General features: G+C 41.9%; 2 protein-coding genes across 2 annotated transcripts in view; one reads left to right on the top strand and one right to left on the bottom strand.

Annotated features, from left to right (window-relative positions):
* Positions 1-198: 198 nt before the first annotated feature.
* LOC127600894 (transmembrane protein 158) lies at positions 199-1,710 on the bottom strand. The gene has a single exon (XM_052065783.1). The coding sequence runs from the start codon at positions 1,420-1,422 to the stop codon at positions 721-723; it is 702 nt and encodes a 233-aa protein (XP_051921743.1). The 5' UTR covers positions 1,423-1,710; the 3' UTR covers positions 199-720.
* Positions 1,711-9,404: 7,694 nt separating this feature from the next.
* The window catches only part of lars2 (leucyl-tRNA synthetase 2, mitochondrial), a 32,115-nt gene continuing 30,148 nt past the window's right edge, over positions 9,405-11,371 (top strand). Inside the window, exon 1 of the mRNA XM_052065735.1 lies at positions 9,405-9,536. The gene's annotated coding sequence lies outside the window, so the exon portion shown is untranslated. The remainder of the gene's footprint in view (positions 9,537-11,371) is intronic.

The following is an 11,371-nucleotide window of genomic DNA, read 5'->3' as shown; positions in this document are numbered from 1 at the left end:
AAGAACAGATCCGTGTGGTGTAACTAAATGATCGACAAGTTCGCACGCCGGCCTCATAATAGTGCAGAGGTGCAGGGTTCGATTCCGGCTCCGGCCTTTCTGTGTGGACTTTGCATGTCTCCTCGCCCCTTCGCGGGGAGTACTTTTCCCGGGTACGACGGTTTCCTCCCACATCCCCCCAAAAAATTAGAGAATAAATAAAATATATCATAGCATATTTTATTGTCCTGTATATTGTTTATATTGTGACAGATACAAATAAAGCACATATTGTATATTGAGCTTGATATTACAAATCTAGCATTATAAACATTGAAATCCACTTAATAATTCCGTCAGAAAAGGCATACATTTTATAGCTGGATTATATATGTTTTCAGTACACGTGCAGTGCAAAAGTTCTACACGAGGTACAGTATAAGGCAAACATTCTAGAAAGGTTCAAAACTACAAAGAAGGTTTGAAGAGAAAATTGTGCACACTTTACGATTATTTATTCTAGGCTATACGGGCCTACAAATATACAAAAAACATTGATATTGGTCCCACTAGAACTCACGCATACGTAAAATACATTCATACCTTATCCTCTAAGGAGGTTTATTAGAAATCCAAATGACCAACACTTCAGTAAACAGTCGTTCATTCGTTGTGGCAAGAAGTAGAATGGCTACAATTAATATTCGGTATAGGCAGCACGGGCTCGTCAACTCAGATCAGTCATCTGGGTCGTCTCTGCTCCATCCCATTAGGTAAAAAGCCTGCAATTATAGGAACCGGCCATATGAGAGCAGCAACACTCCACACGATGATGACCAGAGTCATGAAGCAAGCCACAAGTGTGGACTCGATGGGCTTTCTGTTCAGCCTCCAACTTTTGTCACCTTTCAGCTCGTCGAGGCTGAAATCCACGCAGCAAAACGTGACCTGGTCGCCGCTCTGCTGCCCCCTAGCCCGACTGGGGCCGAGCCTCCTGTAGCGTGAGAGCCCGCAGCCCACGCACAGCCTCAACTCCTGCTGACCCCCGGTGGTGCCCAGATGCTCGATGACCACGGGCGAGATGGCCCGGTTGAAAGAGGCGGAGAAAAAAGCCCGCCCGTGGTTGTTGGTGGTGTAGATGAGCACGTCGCACTGGAAGCCGAAGCTGCTGTCCCAGCGGGCCACCAACGAGGAGGGCAGCAGTCTCTGGACGCTCACGTTGCAATGGGACGGCGTCTGCACGGACGACGCGTCCGGAGACGCTTCGCTCCCTTCCGCGGACCTCTTGGACAGGCGCACATCCATTCCTAGGTCGGGCAGGAACCTGTTGGAGGAGTTGACGGGCGAAAGCAGCATGTCTTCGTCGCTCCATCCCTGGCATCGCTGGACAAGTCCGGCCACTGCGGTCAGAGCCAGCAGCAGGGTCGGACACTTATTCAGCATGACCCGGGGCGCGTGTCTCCTGTTCGCATGCTGCGTGGGACGAACCGCTGACGATTTTTAACCGCGCCGATCCAGATGGAGAGATTCTATCCTCTGCCCGAGTGGTGCGAATGGAAACGTCCAATGGCTGTCACATACGCGCAACCCCTCCTCCCTCCCTTTGGATATTCTCCTCATCCAACGGTGTCCTGCGCGCCTGTGGCACCCATGCTTCACTCACCCCCATACCCACCTCGCTGCCATTCCAAAGGAAAACCGAAATGGAACGACAGGTAGAGAGACATATCTGGATGTTTCTGCCATGTCGTTGCTTGGAGCTGTTCTCTGATACGAAACTGCTTTGCGTCTTGAAAAGTGATGGAAAGTGAAAGTTTCGTTACTCTTCTTATGTAGGTATTTTAGGTATGGGTTGGCTGCTTGAATTGAGTGTTTATTTCAACAACCTTTCACTATTACGAACTATATTTGAAAACATCGATATCTGAGTCATCTACTTATTTTGTCGGTTTTGTCGATGAAACACACACACACACGAACCCTTGCTTCAGGTCGGAATAGCATGGAAAAAAATGCTCCTTAAAATTTGAAATTTGCTCCTCAATTGAATACGTAGATTAGCAAAATTGCTTAAAAAAAGTTATTTCAAGCCTTGCGCATTAGATTGTTCAAGTGAACCGTGGTTTGCTCGGATTACAATTTTAGTATACAAGCAAATAAATGCGGTATTTGTTTTAAAAACAAACATGCAGTAAGGCTTCAGCGCTTGTTCTGGGACGTTTCAAGTCTCAAAACAGGCACAACACAATAAAATAATTGTCCTTCCACGTCACCTCTCGTCCTCTGTGCAGAAGAGGGAAGGGGGTGAGAAATAATAATGGCAGCATTATGTTCATAATTATGTATTGTGTCAGTAAAGACAATCAGCTTTTGGCAGAACTCGATTGTTAAACAGGATTAACAAAAAGATGATTATTGTAGTCTGCAAGTTTTTTCTTAGCAGTTGATGAAGCCAACAAACATCACTTGAAGGAACTGCTTGCCTCTGTGTTGTTTAAATAGCACCATTGGCTGTTGAGGGCCTGGCTGTGTCGATTTGATGTGATGGTCAGCTGACGTGAAAAATGCTTTGGCCCCAATTTGCACCTCGGAGTACCCATCCTCTTCTGTTTTAATTATGACAGCAAGCCTTTTTGCTTGCAGACAATTGTGGGCTTGTTTCGTTTCATTTCTGCACACTCATACAATTCAGTCTTCCTAAACACGGGTCCCCCAATCTCAGATATGCCATTGTGAACAGAGCAAAAATGTAAATGGTTTTCTTGTTCATTAATTATGCGATAAAATGTAAATTGGTTTGGTGACAAAAATACAAATGGGACTAAGATGAAGTCTCTTGTGCCAAAGGAGAATGCATAAAAGATTCATTGACTCAAAGTGTGGCTCTTTCCACAGGAAGCCGAGATGAGGAAGCATTTGTGGCATGCGGCTGGCCGGCAGCCGCTCTGTGCTGGATCAGACACCATTAGTCTGAAACGCAGACTCTGACTTAATGAGAAAGCAAGAATTAGCTCTGTGCATCCTCATAACCGCAAAGTTCAGCTCCGCTTTCACATCAGAGTCTGGTGAAATCCCGATTTGCCTCCTGTGGGCCGTCATATCACCAATCACTGCCAGGACTCATCACCACGGCAACCAAATGGTGCTCTCCCTGGAGGTGAGAGAACAGCGCAGTCCACTGATGAGGAACAATACAGTATGTTCAGTGGAGGAAGAGAGTCCTAATATTTCACTGTCACCGTTTAGGGTCTGATTAAAGACAACCGTGTCGAGCAAAGTAGTAGCAGAAGAAAATAGTGAAAATGTGAATTGGTACTGTAACCGCTACATAAATGTACTTAAAAATATTTATTATTATTATTATTTTTTTTAAGTCAAGATGGCGCCCGAGTAGGCAGCCGTCAGCAAGTGCTCTCATGAGCCTTGCTTTTTTTGTTGTTCTTGTGTTTCTTTTGTCACTTTGTGTTTGTTGTTACGTCGTGTGGACTTGATGTGGACCTTTTTCAGCATTTTTTGGCCACGACATTCATCAAGGAGGAGACTGTGTGCTTGGTGGTTGCGCCTTCTCGGCAGCATGGGTATACCAGCACTGTTTTTGACTGGAGGAATGTCGGCGCCATTTGATGTCGTTGCTGGACAGTCCCGGGCCGCTTGTGTCTTGCGCCTGTAATGGGCAGCATTTTTCACAGCCCCGCTTTGTTCAGCGGAGAGATCGGTGCTTTTGAACAGTCTGCGGCTGGATGGATGGAGGTCTTGAAGAGCCGACGATGAGAAGAAAGGAGCGTTGGCGCGGAGTGCCGATGCGGATTTGGAGCTGGGAGTCGCGGCTTGGAGTTTGAAGCGGATTATGTGGGACAGGAGAAGTGAACTAATCTCTTTTCGTCAATGGACGCTACAGCTTCGTGTTTGCTTTCAAAACTTTGCTTGTAGCAGACGTGTGCACATTTTTCAGCATGATGTCTCTGATCCACTGGTGAAAGGACACTTTGATCCTCTCCTCTTTCATCTATAACTGCTTCAGACAACAAAGTGTATGCAGAAAAGTGGTGAAGATTGCACGACTGTCTCTGTCCTATGTGTTGTCTTGTGTTATTTTTGTTATTTTGACTTCAAAATGGCGCCGCGAGAGTGGCTGCCTTTCCAGCAGCTCCTATTTTTTTGTTGTTCTACTTCTTCCTTTCATAACTTTGCTGCTGTGAATCTGGAATTTCTCCATTGCGAGACTAATAAAGGTTTTCTTAATCTTAATCTCTTAATCTTATCTACTGTGAAAATGAAAAGAAGAAACCATTGGCCAGCACATCTGCTCCACAGCCAAAGGTTCTGGCATCTGCTTCTGAAATCTTGTGGCACAGCTATGTTCCCCTGGGCTTGTGTGTGATTATTCTGGGAATGCTAGCTTCCTTCCACATTCCAAGAAAACTGCATATTAGGTTAATTAAAGACTTCCATAAGTGTGAATGTGTGTGATAGTGATTGTCTATTTGTGCCCCGCAATTGCAGAGTGACCAGTCCAAAGTGTATCCCACCTTTCTTCTAAAGTCGCCGGGGACAGGCTCAACCTTGCAAGCTGCAATTCCAATGAAGACAAGAGCTATAGAAATTGGAAGGGTTGGATATTTATGATATCATGACTAACTCAAGTAAGAAAAAGGAACCCTGTGTGTGTGTGTATGTGTCTGCGCATATATATATATATATATATATATATATATATATATATATATATATATATATATATATATATATATATATATATATATATATATATATATATATATATACATACACACATACACACACACACACACATATATCTACAGTGTATATATACATATCTATCTCTTTAAAGATAGATAGATAGATACAGTAGATAGATAGATAGATAGATGCATGATGGGATATGGCTGGTTTGTTAACTCAGGACCAGGACAACTTGCTGTTATTGATAGGACAATTAATTCTGCTGTCTTCCAGAAAAGCCAGAAGGACAACATCCCATAATCAGTTTGCGCCCTCAAACTCAAGCACTCTTGGATCATGCAGCAGGACAACAATATGAAACACACTAGAAAGTCCACCTCCGAATGTATCAAGAAAAACAAGTTACAGTATGTTGGAGTGCCCACATCAAATATTGAATTTGAATCCCATCAAGCTGCTGTGGTGTGACCTTAAACGCGCAGTTTATGCTCGAAAACCCTCCAATGTGGCAGAGTTGAAGCAATTATGCGAAGAAGAGTGGACCAAAATTCCTCCACAGCTAAGTGGTAGACTCACGAACAATTATCGCAAACACTTGATTTCAGTTATTACTGCCAAGGGTAGCACAACCTATTTAGTAGGTTTGGGGGGGGACAATTACTTTTTCACTCAGGGACAGGTAGGTTTAGATTCGTTTATTTTTTTGTGTGTCTAAATAAATAAATTTAAAAATGGTCATTTAGAAACTGCATTTTATATTTCCTCAGGTTGTCTCTGTGTGATATTAAAATGTGTTTGATGAACTGAAATCTTTGTGTGTGATAAATATGGAAAGAACCCAAATATAAATAAGGGCACGAATACTTTTTCATGGCACTGTACTTGTACACCTTTGACCCTTGAAAAGTTCAAAAGCATAATCTTGCTATACATCCCTGATTCCCATATGCTCTCTAATATCTGCTGAGTCAATGGATGTCCTGGTTGTTGCAGTGGCGAACATCAGAAGCTTTGGACTGTGTTTGTTCTGGTTAGAAACCAAAATTCAAACATTCAAATACTTTTGGACTTTGGGCAGCATTGCAACCAAGAAGAGGCCTGTTGAGTGAGGCAGGTTAACGCGACTGTTTTTGAGTTTCGGGTGGTGGGATAGACAATGTGTTGCTCTGGGTGGTCTCCTGGCATTAAGGCACACAGTCGATGCTGCAAAACACTGTCCGTGCTCTGCTCACCCTTCCCCAACCTCATGAGCACTAATATTTCCTAAAGTCAAGTTGTCTTGGCTCAGGGCTTCTCAGTGACAACAACACCTTCTTGCATTGTAGAGCTACTACAACGGTGTGTTGTAGCAAAAGACAAGCGAGATCAGAGTGATTGATGGAGATGATGACTTAAGATCTTCCTCTAACCACACATCTGACCCTCCTACATATCATGTATCCAGCCATGCTTCTCCCCTCCATGTGAACGCATAAGTGAAGGACAGATAAGTCTGTCAATGTAAAACACAACCAGGGAATAACATCACACTTATCGGCCTCTCAGACAGTCAGGGGCATGCAGAGACCCGTCAGGAAGCTCCTTGCTCTTCTTGGGGAGCTGAGATGGTGCTTCTCTGTGGTGCGACAAACACCCACCTCTCATTGATGGCAAGTGCACTTTGTTCAAGGTAACCTTGGACAGATAAAGGCAAGCCCCCGCCCAAATGCATTCAGTGATCAGTTTTCCATATAACACAGTGCTGCTCCAGTAGCTCTATGTGGTCATTTGTCTTGTGGTACTCTGCTCGTGAAACGTAATCGTCCCCAGAAACTTGCAGAGAGAACCGCCAGGGTGATTACCGTTTTTTGTCATGGTGGGAACGGGGAGGCGGATGTGGGTAGAGTAGGATGATTGGTTCCTTTCAAAAGAGATTTCTTTGAAAAACAACCAACAATCTGTGGAGACCCAAAGACAACACAGCAATTCACAAATGCTCAGTTTAAGCCCCCCCCCCCCCCACCCCCACCCTCTCCCGCACCCCAAAATCGTCTAGAAAGTCTTTGTGGAATCACACACAGCTATTTTGGGCTGCTCGTTTGAGAAAAATGAAAATAAGTGGAACATTTGAGACAAAGATCGAGCATTGAAATAGGATGAGACTTTTCTCAGAAGTCATTCCATGCCTTGTGTTTGTTTTGAGTGAGTTGTTGCTCAACAGATTTGCGGCATCAAATTTGCAAGCACAGACAGCATGAAGCCGCCACCTGTCCCGACATCTTATTTTTATCATTTGCCCTCATGCCCTATTTTAAAAGGTCTGTTTGGATTCAAAACACAAGCAGGGACAGCAAATATATTCACCAAGGGTTAATGAACAATCGAAAAAATAAAACATCTTATCTTATCTTATTTTATCTTATCTTATCTTATCTACTGTAGGCCAGCAACACAGATGGCAAAAGATACAATGAAAGTATGTATCCATATTCATTGGCCACAACATTTGATCGCCTGGAAATTGTGATTATATAAATGCTATCCGTAGTATTATTAATATATTTCCTATATTTTGCTGAAAACCCAAATGATGAATATACAGGTCCTAGATCGGATTCGATTGTATAAGTGTTGTTGCCAAGGTAGTACACAGTTGCTTGGATACTTAAATGGGAGAGAGAAGACATAGGCTAAGGCATGAGGCAAAATTCTGATATGTAAACACAGTCAGTCACACAAGTCAGTGAGGGTGTTATTTAATTGCCTCATAATGTGAAAGAATATGAATCAAATAATTCTTTCAACATGTTCCTCCGTTGCTTGATGGAAATAGCTAGATGTGTTGACTTGCAAAGTTTGGTTGGGAACCAAAACGCAAATCCCTCCTTGGTGCTCGGCGGTACAGTATTTAGTAGAGACCAAATGGATTATTTTATCCTTCTGAGTGTTTTTGGTGTGGTTCCAATACTAATGCCTCTTCATTTATTGACTCTTCACACATTAAGATTTATAATTTGATTTTTTCTTGCGTTACTAACTCACATCTTATCATACTACACAAATAATTTCTTTTCACGGTGTTGCTCATTCCAAGAAATTACAACAGTCGATCCAGTTCTCAATCAGACAATAATAAAATGAGGGGAAAAAAGAATCAGCTGTACTGATCGGAAGACCTCTTATCAAGCCGAGTAGGGAGAATTTACACTTCCACTGTGTCAGAAACCCATTGCTCCTTTACTCCTCCACCTCATCCACACCCGGCTCTGCCTGAAGCAAAAGTGCCCACTTGCCTCTGATGTATGACTGCAGGGCTCCAGTGATGCCTCATGTTTATCTTCCAGATGCAAGGCTACCAGTGTTATGCGTTGGTTTTGCTCGTATCAGCTCAGACTGGTTGACTCTTGCATTACTTCTTTCTGCATTTTAGATCAAAGACTAGCTTCCTTCTTCACTGGCTTCTCTCTGTGATGAGGAGCAGTGCGAATGGAGGTGATCTCTCACTCACAAGTCTCTCCACTCTGGCATCAAAGATATGTTCCCCTCCTTTGGAAACCCTCCCGAGAAAGGACTTCCGGGTGCCGGCAGTAAATGAGTCATAGTTGTATTTCACCTTATTGGTTTGTAGCCTAACAGTTTAATATGTATGGATAATCTATTGCAATTAAAAATGGTCTTCGACCGTAGTGTAATATGTTAGAATTAATTTAGCATATTGGTTAATGTGACGGCACGGCGGGCGACTGGTTAGCACGTCTACTTCACAGTGCAGAGGTGCAGGGTTTGATTCCGGCTCCAGCCTTCCTGTGTGGAGTTTGCATTTTCTTCTGCATGGCAGGTTAATGGAACACTCTAAATTGTCCCTTGGTGTGTTTGAACGCAGATGGTTGTTTGTTGTACCCTGCGATTGGCTGGCAACCAGTTCAGGTTGACCCACGCCTACTGCTCAAAGACAATTGGGATTGGCTCCAGCATGCCCGCGACCCTCGTGAGGATAAGCGGATTACAAAATGGATAGATGGTTAATGGGACTCAGCGTTTAGATAGATAAGTGAACTAATGGATTGTAGTTGAAACAACCCACAATTGTAGTTAATTTGACGCAACATTTGGGTGAAATATTTGACTCATCTGTTGGCTCGAAAGTGACCAAATTAACTACTTTTGGGATGGGGCTATAAAAACCCAGCTGAAAAAAAAAAATAAAACACCTGTTTTTCGAGTGCATGTAGGCTCTATTAATATTCATTGTTTTTTTTTTAAATAAATGAATAAGCAAAAGCAAACAAGCAAAAAAATTAATAAGTTAGAATCATCTACCTATGTATGCCTCTCTCAATCAATCGTATGGGAACTAAAGATGGAAATTTCTTCTGTTTAGTATCTTATACTGTATATTTATATGAAAATGTGCATTGATATTTCTTTTTCTGAATTAATAAACAAAAAAAGCACACAAACGTGTAATTAACAAATGTGTACCTTTTTCATGTATTGGAACGGAGCAGAAGACTTTATTAAGGCTTTATGATGTAATTAGTTTTGGTTGCCATTTTTTGGGGGGGGGGGGTGAGATGTTATACAAATGTATAAACTGGAATTAGTTTTAAGACTATTATCTGTGGAGCTAGCAAATAATACAGTACTGTACATAGTTTTTCTTGACGCTGTACTGTGTGTTCATCAGGCGTTCCAGACTGTGTCATGATTGTTCGTCTCAATAAAGTTTATTCAAACCAAAATGGCAGCGCTCGTTGTTCGTTGTGCGCTATAGACGCAGGTCATTGACTTGCATTTAAGGGAACACATCATATTTGCAGGATGGAGTTTTTTAACCATGTTACAGACAACGACTCGGATATAAAATAAACCAGGTAAAAAGCACTCTACTTCTCATTTACTTTCGTAAGCTGCAACACAGACGCGAGTGTCAACAAATTAATAGAAACTCTTACCATGAATGGACAATACTAGCGATAATTAGGCGATCAATAGCCGAATAGGTATCTTGAACGAGAGCTATTCATTTAGCAATATGTATGTGATTGTGGTTGTTTTTTGCACTGCATCAGAGCTGTATCGGAGTCATAATATCACACACTGCCTTCGCTCATTTCTTATCAGGTTCATGTAGCGATTTTGTCATTTTAAACCAGGCAGACCTTAGGATAATGTTAAGTCAATTTATAACAAAGCACGAACTGTAATAAAATACACAAACCGCTCTTTGCGAACCTCGAACTCTACTGCTTTCAATGATGCATATACTGTAATATTGTTCTTGATCTCATTTTCCATCAATTGGAAAAATATATAAACATTTACTTCTTCTTAGCAAAATCGCCCCCTACCCCCAGTCCCGACTCATATTGGTTTTATTCTTATAGTTGGAAAAACTGTCTTGCGTGTAACAACCAATGCCAGCTTATCCTACCTAGAACCCCGTGAAAGTGTTCATTTATTCATTCATTCATTCATCTTCCAAACCGCTTCATCCTCACAGCTGGGATAGGCTCCAGTGTTCATTTAAAACAGTTCAATTTTTAGTAAAATAATGGGAATGTGGAACATAAAACATGTATCAGGTCATCAACAAATGAACACACTCCTGAGATTGCGAGATCAGTGGTCACCATAGGAACACATTCTTGTCTCTCACCTTGCCATGTCTGCAGTGATCCTTGATGGACACACAAGCCAGTTTGCAAGGACATCGCACATGTGAAATTGTCACACATCTTAATTTGTCAGTCTGTTTTTTTAACTTACAAGAAATGATAGGTTTCCAATAACGTGTTTTGATCGTAGAAGTCAGTGGTTGTATTTTGAGAATTGTTTGTCATCATGTGCCACAGTATATTTTTGCTGAGCCAAGTTAATTTTTGTCGCGGGCCAGATTTTAGTTACCGTTTCACTTGGAGAGCCGTTATGGCTGAAACCACATATAGAAGTCAAGAATAATTGTTGATTCCACTATTTTTCAAGTTAATATCATGATGGGGTTAGTAACAAAGAAATGCTTTTAATATATCTCTTATTTATTCCATATGAGAATTAAAAATGTTGGTAGACATTTTAGAAAGGATCATGTAAGTTGACATGTTTGAGTTACTCTCGTGGGCCACATCAAATGATGTGGCGGGCCAGATCTGGCCCCCTGGCCTTGAGTTTGACACATGTGCAATACACCTTCTGATACTGGACCAAGTCAAGGCACACCAAAGCATCCCTTTGCCTTCTTGTGTTGTAATGCTAGTTGTTGTTATTGGAGTTGCTGCAAATGGACACCAACATTTCCGAGTTGGATGAGTACCTACCTAGCCTTAGCTCTTGCCTTTACCTTGGTCTTAGTTTTAGTCTTTTAAATACAGTATAATCCAATGTAATTTTTTCATCTATTTGCGGTCAATAGACCTTTTCACCATGATATCACACGTAATTTCGGGTGGCAGAAGATCGTGCTTTTATGTCATTTGACAAACCAGAGTGATAGAGGAAAGAGGGCAAGTGGCTTGAATTATGTTATTAGCCGTTTTCTTTGCTATATTATTGAATGTGTGACGTGTCAGTCAAAAAGATGTTACGTGATGTTAGCTGCTTGGAAGGGGGACATAATGGGCAGTTGTAAATGACATTTTAACAGGCAAGTTAATCAAATTAAACAAAAAAAATCTTAACTGAAAAGTAGACGTGTTGGAAATGCAGACAT

The sequence above is a fragment of the Hippocampus zosterae genome, chromosome 5 (assembly GCF_025434085.1).
Source record: "Hippocampus zosterae strain Florida chromosome 5, ASM2543408v3, whole genome shotgun sequence".
Classification (NCBI taxonomy): domain Eukaryota; kingdom Metazoa; phylum Chordata; class Actinopteri; order Syngnathiformes; family Syngnathidae; genus Hippocampus; species Hippocampus zosterae.
Note: the sequence above shows the minus strand (reverse complement) of the source record. Positions and strands in the feature narration are given on the sequence as shown.